At 42.2% G+C, this 18482-nt stretch overlaps 1 protein-coding gene across 2 annotated transcripts in view; it reads left to right on the forward strand.

Moving 5' to 3' along the window:
• Positions 1 to 1837: 1837 nt before the first annotated feature.
• The window catches only part of PSME4 (proteasome activator subunit 4), an 87229-nt gene continuing 70584 nt past the window's right edge, over positions 1838 to 18482 (forward strand). Inside the window, exons 1-4 of one of the 2 annotated variants that reach the window (XM_082217230.1) lie at positions 1838 to 2311; positions 12996 to 13136; positions 14426 to 14542; positions 16244 to 16303. In XM_082217230.1, the coding sequence (XP_082073356.1) occupies positions 2070 to 2311; positions 12996 to 13136; positions 14426 to 14542; positions 16244 to 16303 (560 nt within the window). In that variant the 5' untranslated portion in view covers positions 1838 to 2069. The remainder of the gene's footprint in view (positions 2312 to 12995; positions 13137 to 14425; positions 14543 to 16243; positions 16304 to 18482) is intronic. The other variant, XM_082217231.1, reaches the window with a different exon arrangement.

Here is an 18482-nt window from a genome sequence, read left to right on the forward strand (position 1 = left end):
TTTCCTGAAGAAACCAGAGGCCTTTCTCCTGGGCATAGTCGGCCAATTGGTGCCAAAGAAAGATAGAACTTTTTTTATGTATGCCACAGCAGCAGCAAGAATACTTATCGCAAAGCATTGGAAGACGCAAGATCTACCCACCTGGGAAGAATGGCAGATGCAAGTGATAGACTATATGGAACTGGCAGAGATGACCGGCAGAATCCGAGATCAAGGAGAGGAGCAGTTGGAAGAGGACTGGAAGAAGTTTAAAGTTTATCTACAAAAACATTGTAAAATTTATGAATGTTGAAGGCTCTGAAAAGGAAATGAAGGGGTTCTAGAGATTAGGATAAATAAGTTTATAAAGGGAGGGATAAATATCTAGAATGAATATTAAACGATCTTGCTGAACTAACTTTTAAAATAGAATACAAGAAGGGAAGGCGGGTGGAAGCAAAGAGAATAAGGTTTTGAAAGGTACTAATGTAAAAAAGTGTTCTTTTTTATGCAAAATCTTCTTTTGTATTTTTCTTATTTTTTTGTTGTTCTTTTTTCTTGATGTTAGTTGCTTGTTTTTTCTCTTTTCTATTGTCCTCGGGTTTTTTTGTGGATGTTAATTTTTTGTGAAAATCTTAATAAAATATTATTATTATTTTTAAAAATAAAACTCTCTCTCTCTCTCTGTCAGCGTGTAGGGGTTATTGTTTTCGTTCGCTATTTTGGTGTTTTTATATTGTAAACCACCCCGTGATCCTCCGATGAAGGTGGGATGGAAAATTAGTATATCATCAACATCATCATTAGTGTGTTGAGGGTTGTTTTTGTTTGCTATTCTGGTGTGTATTTCGGTATTTTTATGCTGTAAACCGCTCTGTGATCCCTGGATGAAGGCTGGCATAGAAATTTAGTATGTAATAAAATAAATAATAATAATAATAATAATAATAATAATAATAATAATAATAATAAGTGTATATGTGGCAGGGATGTTGCTTTTGTTTGCTACTATGGCATGTAAAAATTTTTTAATGCTCTAAAATCCCATGAGCCTCGGATGAAGGTGGGATAAAAATTTAGTAATAACAATTAACAACAATTATGATGATGTGCGTGTGAACGGTTGTTTTCTTTTGCTACTATGATGTGTACTTTTTATGCTTTTATGCTGTAAACTGCCCTGCGATGCATGGATGAAGGGCGGGATAGAAATTTAGTATGTAATAAGTAACAAGCGGAGTGTGTGTATGTAGAAATTTTAAAAAATGAAAAGAGATTTTCCCACAGAGGCAGCTGTGGGGCAGCCTGTGGGGTTTAAAACAACAACAACAACAACAAAGTAATAATAATAGTTGTTGTGTTTACAATATTATTATAAAATAATAACAACAGCAGCAACACAGTAATAATAATAGTTGTTGATAGGTTTAAAATGTTGTTATTAAAAAGGCCCATTATTATTATTATTATCATCATCATCAAAAAGGATTATTATTATTAACAATGATGATGATTAAAAGGACAATTCATTATTATTATTATTATTATTATTATTATTATTATTATTATTATTATTATTATTATTATTATTATTATTATTATTATTAAAAAGTCCCCTCCTTTGCCTGCTCTGCTTCCCGCCCCCTCAGCGAAGGCCCCTCGCGCTCAACCTCCTCTCCGCGGTTCCCCCTCAGGCGTCGCATCCAATCAGCGGCCGCCCTCCCCCCTCCCCTCCCGCGCGCTCCTTCTCCCCGAGCCCCCCCTCCCTCCCGTCAGCGCCGCCTTCCCTCCCTCTCCTCCCCCTCCCCACAGCGGAAGTGACCTCGGCGCCTCCCTCCCTCCCCCTCCCTCCCCGCCTGCCATCAGTGCCTGGCGGCGGAGGCCGGCGCTGGTTGCCTCGTTCGCTCCGCCGCTTCGTCACCAGGCGCCGCTGTGTGACAGACGCCCCAGGGAGCCGAGCGGGTTCGGTGGCCGGAGGCGCGGAGGCGAGGCCCTCTCGGGGGGCAGCGCCGGCGGCTGAGGGGGGAAAGGGGGCGTCGGAGAGGGCGAAGGGAGCGAGGAAGGGGCGAGGCGGCCGGCCGGCCGGAGCCATGGCCGGGGCCGGCGGCGCTGCGGCCGGGCCACCGCCACCACCTCCGCCTCCCCTCCTTCTTTCTCCTCCGCCGCCGCCGCCTCAGAAGGAGCTGGTTTACAACAAGCTGCTGCCCTATGGCGACAAGCTGGAGGCCGAAGCCGGCCGCCTCCTCTCCCGCATCAAGCTCAACCTCAGCTGGGCCGTGCAGCTCCAGGAGCTCTGGCCCGGAGGCCTCTTCTGGAGCAGGAAGCTCTCCACGTGAGTGGGGCGAAGGGTTGGGGGTGGGGAGGATTAATGGGGGGGGGTCTGTTTCTCCTCCCCCCCCATCATAATTAAGTTTCAACATTTTCAACAGTCCAAACACACATTCGCCTCTTTATTTGGTCGACACTTCCCCTTCCTTCCCCACCCCGGAGTTATTGTTTCTCCCCTTCTGCTGAGCCATATCTTCTATCTATCAAATCAGAACCACAATATTTATTATTGGGGTTTCTTTTTGGGGGGGCGGGGAGGATCGTCTAGGTCAGGACGCTGTGAAAGTGTGTGGGGGGGTGTTGCAGTGCAGTCCAGCCCTTTCCTCCAACTCTTTCTCTGAGGGCTTTGCCGGTGTTTGGTGTAAGAAACACCCCCCCCCCTTTCAGGGTTTGGGGAAACAAATGACACCCATTTACACCCACCCATAGGCAGGCTTTATGTTGTCGGGGGGGGGGAGAACCCTAGTTAGATAAGTATTTTTATTTATTGACTTGATTGTCCCCCCTCCCTTGGCTACACCCATGCACCCCCTTTTTTTTACAAAAAGGCAAGCCTCTGTTCTTGTGGGTGGGGTTCCCTCTTCTCTCTTTTTCTTCTCTCTTCCTGAGGCGCGGGGGGGGGGGTCAGCCTAGGGGTGGCACTTCGTCCTCACCCTACATCAGGCAACCTGGAGTGGGGAGGGGAAAGGGGAGAGCACCCACCACCATTCGTAATCTGGAGATTTAGGAAACGTCATAAATATGCCTTAATGAACCACAAGAACAGCTGCTATAATTAATAGCTGGAAGGAACCAGGCAGGCGGTTTTGAGCTGGGTTTCTAGGGAGTTAAGCCCCCCCCCCCCCGCAATTGCAGTGGGATTTAAGCTTCCCGTGGAAAAGAAATATGTTCTGGATTGTAGACAAAAGAGTCCTGTGGTGCTTGGAAACCTAACAGCCGCCCGGTGTTTCCCTGGTGTTCGTGTTTCGCTTTGTTGGGAGGGCATGGCAGCAGTGTGTCAGTTGTACTCAGGGTAATATGGATGTCTCTCCTCCACCCCAAATGAGGGTACTGTAGTAGGGTTTGGTGGGGTATGCATTCTTCCTAGATGTAGTTCCTCTGTTTTGTCCCCGTTGTGCTCTGTTAAGTGACAGGACCACAAATATTGTGAGAGGGTGTAAGGTTTTTAACCTGCCTTGTGTCTGAAGTGTCAGGGCAGGTAAGAACACATAAAGCAATTATGTCATCAAATCACATGCAGGAAAAAACAGCCTATGTGTCCTCAACAAACTTTTTGGGTGCCTCAGGGTAACTGTGAGCGGTGCAGCCTGAAGAATCTGCCAGTGATCGGAAAAATGATGTTTGATTCTCCCTTCTCCGTTCCACTTTGTTGGGCATCCTTTGATTGCTTAGACAATTTGTGGCTTTAAGGCACACCTTATCCGGTCCTGTCCTCCCCCCCCCCCACTCTAATACAGAAGGTAGATATTTTTAAAATGGGAGATGAATAAACACAGCATTAACTCCTTACCTATGCCAGTTTCTGGGAGCAAAGATAACCGTACATCTAAGGCCCCGGGTAATTCAAAAAGCCGTTTCTTTCAAATCTGGCCCCAGAGGCAAATGGGCAGCTGGCCTCTGTTTGGGGCAGTGTCTGGTGGCACCCAGCTTCTGCACTTCCCTGGATGAAGGAGTAGCCTGTGCTACTCCTTTTACATTCAGCAACTTAGTTCTATGCCACGTGTCTACCATTGTCTGCTGCTGTCTGCATGACTCCAGCTTCCCCAAGGCTTTGTCTGGCACTATTTTTGTAAGTGTTATGATCAGCAGGGGGTTTGGTTGGGCTTTGAGTGTTTGTAAGATTGCAGCTTTGCTTTTGAAGGACATCTTCTGACTGGGGCATGTGCCTCTGGGGACCTTTTTTTAGGCATGAGCAGCCACCCCTTCTGTTTGTGCAACCTCCTGTGTGGGCTTGTGTTTGGGAAGTGTCAGCTTTCAAGGCTGCTTGAGTCTTGGACTTTGGGAAGAGGAGGGTTTTGTTAGTTTTAGTGAAGGTAGTCGTTCCCTGAGCTTTCTACTTATGCAGCTAATAAATCATACGCAGCTCATTACTCCTAAAAATAGTTTATCACTCTTTGTTGCCAAAACTAGTGCATAGGTTTTGTTCAGTGACTTCATAAGCTACTTGCAACTGTCCTTGCCTTTTTAAACTAGATTACAAAATAGCATTTGCATTTAGTTCCAAAACAAGCACTGCATTTCACTTTCACGGTTCAAAGCCTAGCTAGTAACTCGCAGAGTTTAATCTCTTACTCATCTCACATAACGTTTGTTCATACTGCTGTGTCAGCAAAGGAAAAAGAAAAGTGTGTTTTGAGCTGGACAAGGGCAAAAGCACCAACTTCTAGTTCAAGGACTTCTTTGTCTTCTGGGGCACTGATAAAATGTTTTTGCCTTGTCATTGTGCTGTCCCTACAGAGAAATATTAAAAGCGAAGCTGTGTTAGTCTGTAGCAGTTTCTTTCCTTGCTGCTATAGCATCTTGGAGGCGTGACTAGTTTATTGTGACATGAATTCTTTGGAATACTTATCTTGCTTTCTCTAGTAGATGAATGTAACAGACTTGACTACAAAAACTGATGCTGTAGCAAACCAGATAATTGTCAAGGTAGTAATACAGTGGTGCCCCGCAAGACGAATGCCTCGCTAGACGAAAGGGTTTTTCGGTTTTGCGTTGCTTCGCTAGACGAATTTCCCTATGGGCTTGCTTCGCAAGATGAAAACGTCTTGCGCTTTTTTTTAAAAGCCGCTTGAAGAGGCGCCGTTGCGACGGACCGTGCTTCACAAGACGAAAAACATCGCAAGACGAAAAGACTCGCGGAACGAATTATTTTCGTCTTGCGAGGCACCACTGTATATCTATTAAGCACCCAAACCACAGCTTGGAATACAATCAATAAATTAAGACTAAAATGATGGACATACCCAAAGGCCTACAATCTAACAAAGGTACCACAACACTTTCTGCCACTTCAGTTCTAGACCTAATCTCTTTCTAATAGTGACTTAAAATAAAATGGACTGCGAGGATACATTTCATTAACATTTCACACTACCAAAAAGAGAAAACCAAGGCAAAGGTTTAATTGGGCGGAGGGTATACTAGATTGCCTGTTTTGAATCTGTTTGTGCTATTACGTATTTTTCAAAAATAATGTAAAGAGCAGGTGCTGACAGCAAGCAGAATTTCGGTATTGTGCCTATAGCATGCTCAACAAACCTGCTACACCTGGTTCTGGGTGTGGAGAGTGCAGCTGAATGGGACACAATTGTGGGCAGCCTGAGGATGTACCATCCACCTTGGGCCTGCCCATAAAAAGCAAGTCTTGTGTAAGTGACTAGGGTGATGCCTGCTGTTTCCAGGAACTCTTCTCATTGTGAGACTGTTATGGGTACCGTAATTTGAGAGTTTGTTTGAGCCCTGGGTGAGAACCCGGAGGCTGACAGGGAGGGTGTGTTGGAAGTAAAATGAATTGATATTGATTTATATATATTAGAACATTTGTATTAATGGAACATTTTAATATGCAACTCAATTTTTGTAATACTTTGTTTATATCGTTGTTTCTTCAGGTTTTTGTGCACCGCTTAGAGATATTTTAAATATATTAAGTGGTATAGAAATTAATCAATAATCAATCATACAATAAAAAAGTTAGTGCCTTTCATTGAGCCTTAAAATCACTTGCTTATGTTTAGACATGTTGAGGTCAGCTGTTCAATGGAAATGGTTTCCAATTTGTGGTATTTTTCAACCATGTTTATGTTTTATGCTTGTTTTTAGAAGGTAAAAAACAGCTTACAGAGGTCTTTTAGTGTTCTCCCATAAGGGCTATGTCTCAGTCCACACTAACATAACAGTGCTACAGCATTGTTTGCTCTTAGGCTATTCATTGCCAAAAGGTGTTCTAATTGTTTTAATATATTTTTTAATAGCACTATCTTGCTGGGACACCTCAGGTGGTAGAGCATGAGAGTTAATTTCAGAGTCGTGGGTTCAAGTCCTATGTTGGGCAAAAGATTCTTGTGTTGGAAGGACTAGATGACCCTTGTGGTCCCTTCCAGCTCTACAGATCTTTGATTTTATAATTAAGCTGAGGCATCCTGGTGTGTGAAGGGAAGAGCAGCCAACTGTGTGCAAGGGAATGAAGCTTGTTCATATGCTATCTTATTAAGATGAGATGTGATTGTTTAAATACAGCAATTAAGAATCAACCATGCTACTGCATGCATAGTGTCCTCCTGAGTTTTAGTTAGAAAATTTACACCCCATTTTTCTCATATAGACTCAGGGTGACCTATAATAAATACTGTATTGTAAATGAGGACTTTGTGATATAAATTCATACTTCAAAATTCTTATTTTGGTACTCCATTTAGTATTTATTCTTTATTCGCTTTTGCTGGCAGCTTAATTTGCTTTGGTCCAAGTGCCACCAGAGACTGATGAGTCTAGTCTTCCCAGTTTCATGTGCAGGTCACGTGATTTGTTAGGGACCAGGAATACCATTAGACATTTCATCACTGTTACAGATTATGCAGCAAAACTGCATCAGAGGAATGAAAGATACTGTGCTTCCAATGTTCCCCATATGCCTGGAGACAGCAGTCCGTAGGGCATTGCTGTTGTGTATGATGTTCCAGCGGCTGGTTGAAAATCTGGTTAGAGGCAGGATAGTTGTCGAAGCCTCTGAAGGGCATGGCTGTGGCTCCTTTCTTCCCCAGGCTCAGCTGGATTTGGCTCTTAGCTCGGTTCAGCTTGGCTGGCGAAGAGAGTCAGTGCGGGAACAGTAGTCCTCCAAGCCCTCGCACTTGACATATTGGTGTTCCAGATCTGTTTCTTAGTCACACCAGAGTGTAATGGAACTTGGGAAACTGGCAATGTACATTAGTAAAAAGAAACTTTTGGGGGACGGGGGCGGGTTGTTTGGCAGAATATCAATCTGCCTTTTGCATCATTGGAAGTGACTTTGTTTACTAGGAAAGATTCTTAGATAGGATTACTTCAGTAGATATAACATGACTCACATGATTGCCTTACAAGACATCTTGAACTTGAGTAGACATAGTGTGACACTGTTTTTCCTTTAACCATCTGCTGCTACCTCAGTGTTGTTTACAGTGAGGCCTGTTTTCATTCTAGTAGGAGTTATGTGGTAATGCTGTCAAAACATGTTGCCTACAAAATAATCAGGGTTCTGAAAAGCCATGTGATTTTGGAAGACATCAGAACCTGCTAGTTTTAACCCTTTGCAGTGTATTATGATAGTATATGACTTGTCATTCTGTTTTTATGGATGATGTTAGTATGAAGTAATGGAATGATCAAGCAGTATGGCTTGGTATGTTATGTTTGGGGAATTAGACTTGTACCCATCTCAGTATCCTGCATCCAGTAGTGCAGGCTTCATCAAACTCGGCCTTTCAGATGTTTTGAGACTACAATTCCCATCATTCCTGACCACTGGTCCTGCTAGTTAGGGATCATGGGAGTTGTAGGCCAAAAAAAACATATGGAGGTCCGAGTTTGAGGAAGCCTGCAGTAGTGGCTGGATCCAGATGTTTTAAGCGCTCTGTTTTTCTTTTCTTTTTTTGTAAAATATTTTATTAAGTTTTCAAATACAAAGTTAGAAATATACACAGAAATATACAGAAGAAATAAAAGAAGAAAGAAAAAAAAGGAGAAAAAACCCAACCATTCAAAACATCTCTTTTTTTTATATATATAACCAATTGGACTTCCTCACATCCTCCTAACCCTGCGTTCTTTATAATAAAAATATCAGCAAATTATTACCTTGTTTCGTACCTTATTTTGTACTTTTCAAATATTGTATTTCTGAATTTAAAGTGCTTTTTTATCATTTACTTATACCTTAAGTTAAGCATAATATTACTTTAAATTTCGACCTTTTCTTGCTTATAACTTGGTTTCCCATTTCACAAACTCTGATTGCTGGAGCTAAAGTTTCAAATCATGCAAATTCTTAACATTCATACAACTTATATTGTTTTTGTAAATAGTCCTTAATTTTTTTCCAGTCCTCTTCCATTGTTTCTTCTCCCAAATCTCGGATTCTGCCAGTCATTTCAGCCATTTCCATGTAGTCCATCAATTGCGTCTGCCATTCTTCCAGTGTGGGCAAATCTTGTGTCTTCCAGTATTTTGCGATGAGTATTCTTGCTGCTGTAGTTGCATACATGAAGAAGGTTCTGTCCTTCTTTAACACTTTCTGGCCGACAATGCCCAGAAGGAAGGCCTCCGGTTTCTTGGTAAAAGTATATTTAAATACCTTTTTTAGCTCATTATAGATCATTTCCCAGAAGGCCTTCACTTTTGGACAAGTCCACCAGAGGTGAAAGAATGTCCCTTCAGCCTCCCTACATTTCCAACATTTATTATCAGACAGGTGATATATTTTTGCAAGCTTGACTGGGGTCATGTACCACCTATATATCATTTTCATAATATTCTCCTAAGCGCTCTGTTTTTCACAGTCCATTGCAAGATGCTTGTAATTTAACGTTTACAAACTCTGTCACGATGATCGGAGTCCTGGCAGGTATACTACCTAACAGTTGTTTAAAATCTGAAACAGTTGTTTAAAATCTGTGACTTAATAAAATTGTAATACAGCATAGTTTTCATAGATCAGACTCTTTCTTCAGATTTATTTATTAGATTTATTTTTTATAATGTCTAGTTTAAATAATTTACAATGTTTCTGTTTAATTATTTCATAAAATGTATACAACACTTGATTGTAAAAAAACCTCCAAATGGTTTACCAAAAGATAAAACAAGAAAATCAACAAAAATTAGCAACCCTGCTTATAAATAGCTAGTAATATATAGCTAGCATTACATGTCAATGCATTGCTTCAGTGGTATACCATGCTATTTGACTGACTCTGTGCCATACACAGATGCAATCTGAGTTGGCAATTCTACAGGAAGAACATGGGAGAGCAAGCTTTTTTCTGTCCATGGCCAGATTTCCTTGTGGGCAATCTGTCAGAAGTTGCTTGCACCAGTGGGTGGGGCCAAAGGCAGCAGCGGATGGGGTCACCCTTCTCTCTCCCTCTTCTTTCCAATCCAGGAAGCTGACAGAGGAAGTAGCAGGTCACTCTTGAAAAAAAGTGTGACGTAATTGCTTGTAGATGGCTTTTGAAATTAATTAGCCACTGCATGACAGCCAACCCAGAACTCCTGGTCCAGAGGGTGAATAAGTTAAGAACAATAATTTGAGAGGGCGTGCTTCAAAATTAAAAGGGCAAATCATGGCTGGGAAATTGAAAGTGACACGCACTATGCTTCATGAATGTTGAACTTGCATCTGGAAACTCTTCAAACTTGCTCCTCCAGTTCACCATTTGGTGTGTCATGATAAAGAGCAGGAAATAACTCTGCCTTGAGGGAACAGCAATTTGATGGCATACCTGAACACTGACACTTCTGTTCCACACCCTAGTGCAAGGGCACATGGCTTATTCAGCACTGAAGTGCTCAGGGGAAATAGTAGCTAGAGGGCTGCTGCTAATCTGCACCTTCTGTTTAATACTGAGCAACAGTACGCTGAGCCAAAATGATGTTATGAAAGTATTGCCTGTAATATAAAACAAAATTGAGTGAGCACTTGTTGGAGATAATGGGCGGTATCCAACTAACACATCCCACCAGTGCAAGGATTTACACATGTGCAATAGAACTTCTACACCTGCTTCCAGGTGTTGTGCCCCACACCCTCTCCAAATCTGCTTTAGGGTTTAGGAAACTTAGAAAAAATGGGGGGGGGGGAGTTCCATTTCACAAGTGGAACTTCTTGTACTCAAGATGTGTCAGTAGGATCCCACCCAAGGAAGGTTGGAAAAAAGGCATATGAAACAGCAAACGACACCCTGCTCCTTTAGCAGTTTTAGAAATTGGGCTTCTAACCCTTCACATTTGGGGTTCGTAGATGATTGCATAGGATGATATTATTATTATTATTATTATTATTATTATTATTATTATTAATAATACCCCGCCCATCTGGCTGGGTTTCCCCAGCCACTCTGGGCAGCTTCCAACTGAATATTAAAAACAATACAGCATCAGACATTAAAAACTTCCCTAAACAGGGCTGCTTTCAGTTGTCTTTTAAAAGTAAAATAGTTGTTTATTGCCTTGACATATGCTGGGAGGGCGTTCCACAGGGCAGGCACCACCACCGAGAAGGCCCTCTGCCTGGTTCCCTGTAACCTCACTTCTCACAGCAAGGGAACTGCCAGAAGGCCCTCGGAGCTGGACCTCAGTGTCTGGGTTGAATGATGGGGGGTGGAGACGCTCCTTCAGGTATACAGGACCAAGGCCGAGAATTATAAACATATGTAAGCCTTTGAACACATGCTGCTCCAATAGCACTTACATTTCAACCTTTTCCTTCTATTATGTGTTGAATTCCCAACACCCTTTCATGAGTACAGAATATGAATGTTGGACAAAGAGGATTCTCAGTCGAAACCTTATGAAAATATATTCAGCACTGGTGATGCTGCTACCAAGCTATGTGCATCTCTCCAGTCTCCCCAAATTTAAAATAGCTGATGTTTAAAATTATGGCTGAAGAATGCTGGCTGTCCAGGAAAACAGCAGAGTCAGCCACTGTTGTCTCACAAATCACGATTGTAATTTGCAAACCTAAGAGGTTTAGAGCACTGGCAGCTTCACAGATTTGCTGAAAATAAAAAGATAGGTTAGAGAATGAAAAGCCATCAATGATGGCTTTAAAATAACGGTTCTCATACCTAAGGTAAATTACCATATTTACAATATCCTTAAATAAGTTTCTTAATTATGATATCATATTGGGAGTATTATTTTCTGAGCTCTGGGAATTTCCCTGGTACTGTGTGAACAAAGTTAAAAATAAAGCAAAGTTACAATTTACGTTAAAAAGCTTGAATAGTTACAATTGAATGGATTAAGCAATCAAAGCAAGTAGCTAAATATTTTAACATAAAAAGTACATATGGAACCACCCACCTGTTACTATGATGTCATAGTGATGGCAGGTGATTGACAGCTCTCAAAATTGGTTGCCATAACTACTGATCATTGAGCAACCTCCTTTGAAGATGCCCTTTCAGCACCAACCAGTGGATTGGTGCTAGGAGTGTGCTGTCAAAGATGCTCCCTTTAAATCAATGATCCATCAGTTAGGGGGAGTCCCTTTGCAGTTGTTGCAGAGGGGGAAATGTTCCTAAAACTGGAGTATTCTTCCTTCTGAAGAAAAGGCGGCTATGAATGGCTTCCTTTAGAATTGCTTATTATTGTGTGCTTTGGAAGTGCCCTGCAATGGCGTTCGCAAGCCCTGTGGTCATGAACTCATTGCAGGGTTTGCAAAGTGCCTCGTGCAGAATCTCTGGAAAGCCCCTTTTGTCCAAGCTACCCATCATCTGATATTTTACATTATGGCAGGTGTAGGGCAGGTGGATATGGCTTTATCCATATCCAGTGTGGTGTAGTGGTTAGGAGCGGTAGACTCGTAATCTGGTGAACTGGGTTCGTGTCTCTGCTCCTCCGCATGCAGCTGCTGGGTGACCTTGGGCTAGTCACACTTCTCTGAAGTCTCTCAGCCCCACTCACCTCACAGAGTGTTTGTTGTGGGGGAGGAAGGTAAAAGGAGATTGTTAGCCGCTTTGGGACTCCTTCGGGTAGTGATAAAGCAGGATATCAAATCCAAACTCTTCTTCTTCTTCTTTATTATCATTATCATTTATTTATTTAATTTGTATATCACCCGTCAGGGCAGTTCACAATATGGAATTACAAAATGAGAGCACAAAATAAATAATAACACAAAAACAAACCAATAACCCCCATCTACCATAAACGCAAGGAAAGGATCCAGGAGTACCCACAAGCTACATTGCCTACTCCTTCAGAGGGAGTGTAACCCCATCAAGAGTAGGCAGGCTCCAATCCATCCAGTCCAGGGAACTGCCCACTTTCAGTGCTTATCTGGATTGAGCTTCAGTTTGTTGGCTCTCATCCAGTCCATTACCGAGGAAGGACAACAGTCCAGCATATCTCCTGCTACACCTGCAGGTGTAAAGGAGAAGTAGAGCTGTGTGCCATCAGCATATTGCTTACAGCATATGCCAAAACTCTGGATGAGCATACTCAGTGGTTTCCTGTGGAGGTTAAACAGTATAGGGGATAAAATCGAACCCTGAGGAACCCCACATTGAAGGCTCCACAGGGCCAAAGTGCACTTCCCATGCATTACCCTCTGGAAATGACCACCCAGCCACCGCTAGGCAGTGCCACCCCCCCAACTCAGACTGTTGCTCCAGCAGGATGCCATAGTTGACGGTACCAGAAGTTGCTGAGCCTTTTCAGTGGTGGCACACAGCATTTGGAATGCCTATCTCAAGGAGGCTCATTTATTATTAAATCCAGTGTCTCTGCACCTTTTTACTTGCCCAAGCCTTTCAGTATGTTTTGAAAACATTGGCTTTTGTTGTGTTTTTCTGCTGTGCTATGTGTACATGTTGTCTTGATATTTATATTTTTATCTTCCAAGAGAGCTTGCTTGTTGAAGGGTGGCATATTTAAATAAATAAATAAATGTTTTCCACATTATGTATTTATTCTTCTTCTTAAAGGTATCTCCGGCTCTATGGGAGAAAGTTTAGCAAAGAAGACCACGTCCTTTTTATCAAGCTCTTGTATGAGCTAGTAACTATTCCAAAGTTGGAGATCAGCATGATGCAAGGTTTTGCACGTCTTTTGATAAACCTGCTGAAGTAAGTTACCATTTCGTTGCTCCTGTGTAACGGAAGTATCTTATGTCCTGTGGAAGAGTAATTTGGGTGGGAAAATAGCCGACTTTGAGGCTGGATACAAGCCTTTTTAGTTAAACGGGCCCAAAATTTGGATTGGCTTTTGTTGGGGGCTTGTGTCTTTCATCATGCTGGATTTTGAAGGTACTCAGAAGTGTCAAAAATCCATCATGACAGCAGGAGTAGGTGTTCCCTGCCCTTTCCCCATGTCTGGCAGAAGGAGGGCGGCTGATTCCGGAAGTCGCTCAGTCTTGCTGCTTCAAAGTGCATTTGAGGCCTGTCAGGGAACTGACATCGGAGGAAAGGGAAGTGGTAAGGCTTCCAGAGACTGGGAGAGAGTCAACAGCCAAAGCAGGGACCAGCAGGGGGAGCGCGGGGTCTCTGGAGGAGGATCTCAGTAATGCTGAGAGAGACGCAGCAGCCCAGGCAGGAAGCAGCAGGGGAGAGAAAGGGGTGAGAGACACTTCGAGCGAAAATAGCGGGGAGGTGTCAGAAGCAACTGCAGGGAGACCCATGCTTCGCCGGAAGCGGCCACGTCGTGAGTCCAGGAGACGCGTTTCCGTTAAGGAACTTCTTTGCTGGAAGCGCTTCCGCAGACAGCCACTGTCAGACTCTACTAGTGACTAGAGCAGACATGTCTGAGGAGCTCTGTCACACACAGAGGTTTGTGGGGTCGCACAAACTCTGAAGGGGCACAATTTTAAGCACAAGCAGCTAACCATCCCCTGACAAGGCCCAACACAAGGTCCAACGCCATTTCTTACTTTTTTACTCAGCACTTTAAAAGAGGGGCTCACTTCTGGCAAGCGTATTTGTGACCTCCTCCAAACCAAACTGGCAATAATCTCAGCTAAGGTTAAGAGTGGTCTGTACATGTGCCTTCCCTTCTGACATGTAAATTCCCTTCCCTGCCACTTGTAAACTATGGTTAAGCATTCTATCAGCACAAACAAACAATAGTTTCCCTTCAGACAGAGTTTGTTAACTTCGTTTCAAATTCCTATTAAGAGAGAAACCTGGTTAGTGCTATGTAATGTGTAGTTGCATCTACATCTTAAACGATTGCGTCAACTTTGTCTAGAGAATGTCATGAGATAATTTTCTTGCCATGTTACGGATTACTAGGAAGCTGTGTGAAAGGGGTGATGACTAAAGCAAAGTTGCAGCCAGACTTTCTGTTGTGCTGTTTTGGGGTATGAAAGTTACATCCAGTTGTAATTAATCATTAATCTTAAACTGCTTTTTTAATTTAGGAAAAAAGAACTTCTTTCAAGGGATGACTTAGAATTGCCATGGAGGCCACTGTACGAAATGCTGGAACGGATATTGTACTCTAAGACTGAACATCTTGGATTAAATTGGTTTCCAAAGTAAGATTTTTGTTTTAGTTTTTAAAAATGTGAGATAGAACAGGTTTACCTTTCTATTTTAAACATATTTATAAGATACTAACGGGATGATGCTTTGTTGATCCTCAAGGATAACAGACAAAAAGTCAGAATTTGATTGTAGGAATAACTTGTGTAGGGACATCTTGCAGAAACTCAATGTGTAAAGCCTAAAAACTTAAAATAGCCCAACCAGCAAATATTAATTTCTACTTGCTGGTTTTTCTCAGCTCTAATTGTGCAGTTTATCATATATATTTTCTTCAGTCATCTGAACTAAAGATAACAAGATTTAGACTCTGGTTTTTGTTTTACTGTGGGTGCTCACAATGTCTTCTATTACTCATGTGCCTTTTCTGGTTTACAAACAAGTGGCATAATTACATTTCATGAGATGAATAATCTGATTAGTCTAAGGTTTTAGAAAATACTGTTTGATATCTGTAAGCTGTGAGTGAAAACTGGCCATTTACAAACAGAAAATGACACAGTGTCACCCACTTCTGAAAGGTGGCACTGCTTTACAGACAAGCCATGGCTTAGTTGTACTTTGCATGTGTACTGGCCAAGTTTCAATCCATTGCATCTCTAGTTAAAAGCATCAAGGATGACAAGATTCTCAAAGACCCCGACCTCAGGCTCTGGAGAGTTGCTGCTAGGTGGTCGATTGATCTGACTTAACATAGAAAGCATCTTATATCTGTTCATATTAAGAAAATTCTCAGTTTTAGATTATAAAGCTGGAACAATAGTGGTTAAGAGTATGATTGTTCACTCAAAGAAGCCCCCCCGTTTGATAACTAGAATCTCTAGCTATCATAAGGTCAGTGTTTTAAGTGACTTAACATTCCCAACTTGCTTCTTGAGGTCTTTTAAACCAGGGGTGCCTAAAATGTGACCCTCCAGATTTTGATGGACTATATATCCCATAATCCTTGACTTTTGGCCATGCTGGCTGTAGCTGATGGGAGTTGGAATTAATGACACCTGGAAGGCCACAGGTCATCCAACTCTATTTTAAATAGGGATACCAGTGGTTGAATCTTGAACTTCTTACTGTGAAGCATGAACTATAACTTTTGAGCTACGTCACCTCCCCCAAATTTAATCTCACACCTCAATCTGGAAAGCTAGTTGAGGTACTCTTGTGATCTTTGGTGTGCCCAGTTTGACGTCTAATCTTTGAGGAACAGATCCCCATGTACGTACTGTTAATTTCTTTCTAGTGTGCACGCGCATAGGCACTACTAGAGGAAGGTGCTTTATTATCAAGCATGAGTTTGACTCATAGTTCTGTGAGCTGTGGCCAAGCTATATTGCATCTGATGTAAATGCACAGGGCAGGGCATTTTCAAAACATTTTAGGTAAAAGAAGTCTGTAAATTGGAAAAGAGAACTGAGGGGAAGAAAAGTAAGCCCCATTGCAAAAATTTAAGATTGACTAGACTAGAATTTAAAATTGTGCAGTGCGACTTTTTCTCTCATGGTGTTTTGGCAACATTGTTTAAAATATCTTATTTCATTGTTGCCCCTTCTGGTAAATTGAGAAGGATAAATAGAAAATGAAAGAAATAGGACTGGAATCATTTGGTTTGTGTGTGCTGTTTTCTGAGTCATTTTGTTTACAATTCTACAATTTCCTTTTTCATTGTTTGTTTTTAAACCTTTCTTCTTTATGTTCAGTTCATGTCGACCAGGCTTGTCTTCACCTAAAACATTTGTGCTTAATGTTTTACATAGGTGGTAAGGACAATTTTTTTTTGTTTATTTAGTTCTGGCCGAAGCATTATCTTCTTGCATGGCCTGTTCAGTTGTAACACTTGTCACATACATGCAACTTTTTTAAAACTGGAAAAAACCCCAATGTTAACATTACACCACAGTTTATGGGAATGTCGCACTGTATTTAAGCCTACTTGTGAGAAAATACATTCTGTGTGAAGTGGCTGAAAATACGGCTATCTGCTAATTTCTGTTGACTAGTAAATTTAAAAGTTATGGTGAATGTAGTGCTTTAATTATTAGGCATAATTTGCACAAAGCTTAGAAATGCATGAATTTAACTTTCCACAAAGCTTGGTGGAATGCTAAAGGAGAGAGAATGATGAAGAGAGTTGGTTGAATTTTTAAAATAATTTTTGGGTTAAGACTTGCAGTGCATTTCTGTGCATTGGTTTGATGGGTTTTATTTCCTGGTAAGTATGTTTTAGGTACGCGGGTGGCGCTGTGGGTAAAACCTCAGCGCCTAGGACTTGCCAATCACATGGCCGGCGGTTCGAATCCCCGTGGCGGGGTCGCTCCCGTCGTTCGGTCCCAGCGCCTGCCAACCTAGCAGTTCGAAAGCACCCCCAAGTGCAAGTAGATAAATAGGGACCGCTTACCAGTGGGAAGGTAAACGGCGTTCTGTGTGCTGCGCTGGCTCGCCAGATGCAGCTTGTCACGCTGGCCACGTGACCCGGAAGTGTCTACGGACAGTGCTGGCTCCCGGCCTATAGAGTGAGATGAGCGCACAACCCTAGAGTCTGGCAAGACTGGCCCGTATGAGCAGGGGTACCTTTACCTTTTTAAGTATGTTTAGGATTCCAGCCTTAAAATAAAAACATTTGACATTGTTAGAGAAGGTTCTGTAGTTTGTAAAATCTCTGTTCACGTTAACAACCAAAAAGTGTTCCATCAACCTTTTTCCGGAGCCATTCCTTTTTTTATTTATCTAAAGCAAGTCGTCCCCCCTACAGTACTGGGAAACCAGCAGCATGTTTCCTAGAACTCATTAACTAAACATGAAATATTTACACATTTGTTTGACATACATGGGATTAGTAATTTCCAAAGGTGCAGGTTCAGTTCTGGGAAATATATCAAAGTAAGTTATATATTTAAAGCATCCTTGGTAGAAAAGTGTCACTGGGGTTCCATCTCGTCCAGTGTCCTGTTTTTCACAGTGGTCAGGCAGGTGCTTCAAGGAAGCCCACAAACAGGGCAAGTCATAATGGCAGGAGCCCTCCCACAGTTTTTGTCCCCCCCACCAACTAGCATTCTAAGGCATACTGCCTCTGGACATGGTGGTTCCATTTTCTCCATGAATTTGCCCCATGTAATAGCCAGTGGAAGACAGGAGTGCCTGGCGTGCTCTGGTCCATGGAGTCACATGCTCTGGTCATGGGGTCACGAAGAGTCGGACACAAGTAAACAACAACAACAATAGCCAGTTGGCTATCATCACATCTTTTGGCAGTAATAAGGTATATAAAAAACAATTGAAAATCTTTGGACATTCCATTTCGCTGAGTGACTCCAGTTTTTCCCTGGGAGCTTAGGGCAGAATACGTGTTCTCCTCCGTTTTATCATTGTATCAACCTTGTGTGGTAAGTACTGGCCTGAGGTCACCCAGAACTTCATTGCTGGGTGGGGATTTGGACCTGGTTATCTCTGGTCCTAGTTGAGCCACCTGGAAGAATCTCCCCCTGCCCCCGCCCCCCAGACTATGCATATTTTGAAACCATTTCCATGTCCTCAGAATGATTTAGTCTAGGATTTTTGCTTATTTATATTGAACCTTGTTTGCAGTTTTCTTCCCCCTTTCTCCCAGTTTTGAAAGATCCTTGGTGCTATTTATAGAGTACCTGCATTTTCACTGTGACAAATAAGTTGGCTTCGCCTGTAAATTTGCTTATGTCACTGCTCACCTCTGACTCCAAATCACTTATCAATGTCAAATGGTGTATGACTCAGTACAGACCACCAATGCTTGCTTACCTCTCTTGTGAGATCTGTCGATTTACTCTCTCCCTCCGCTTTCTGTTCATCGACCAGATATAGTTCTGACCTGTCCTCCTATCTTATGATGATTAAGTTTGCGTGGGAGTTTTTATTAAATATTTTTCAGAAGCCTAGTTGTATAATGTTTATTGGATTGCTCCA

This window comes from Podarcis vaucheri (genome assembly GCF_965113315.1).
Source record: "Podarcis vaucheri genome assembly, chromosome: 3".
Taxonomy (NCBI): domain Eukaryota; kingdom Metazoa; phylum Chordata; class Lepidosauria; order Squamata; family Lacertidae; genus Podarcis; species Podarcis vaucheri.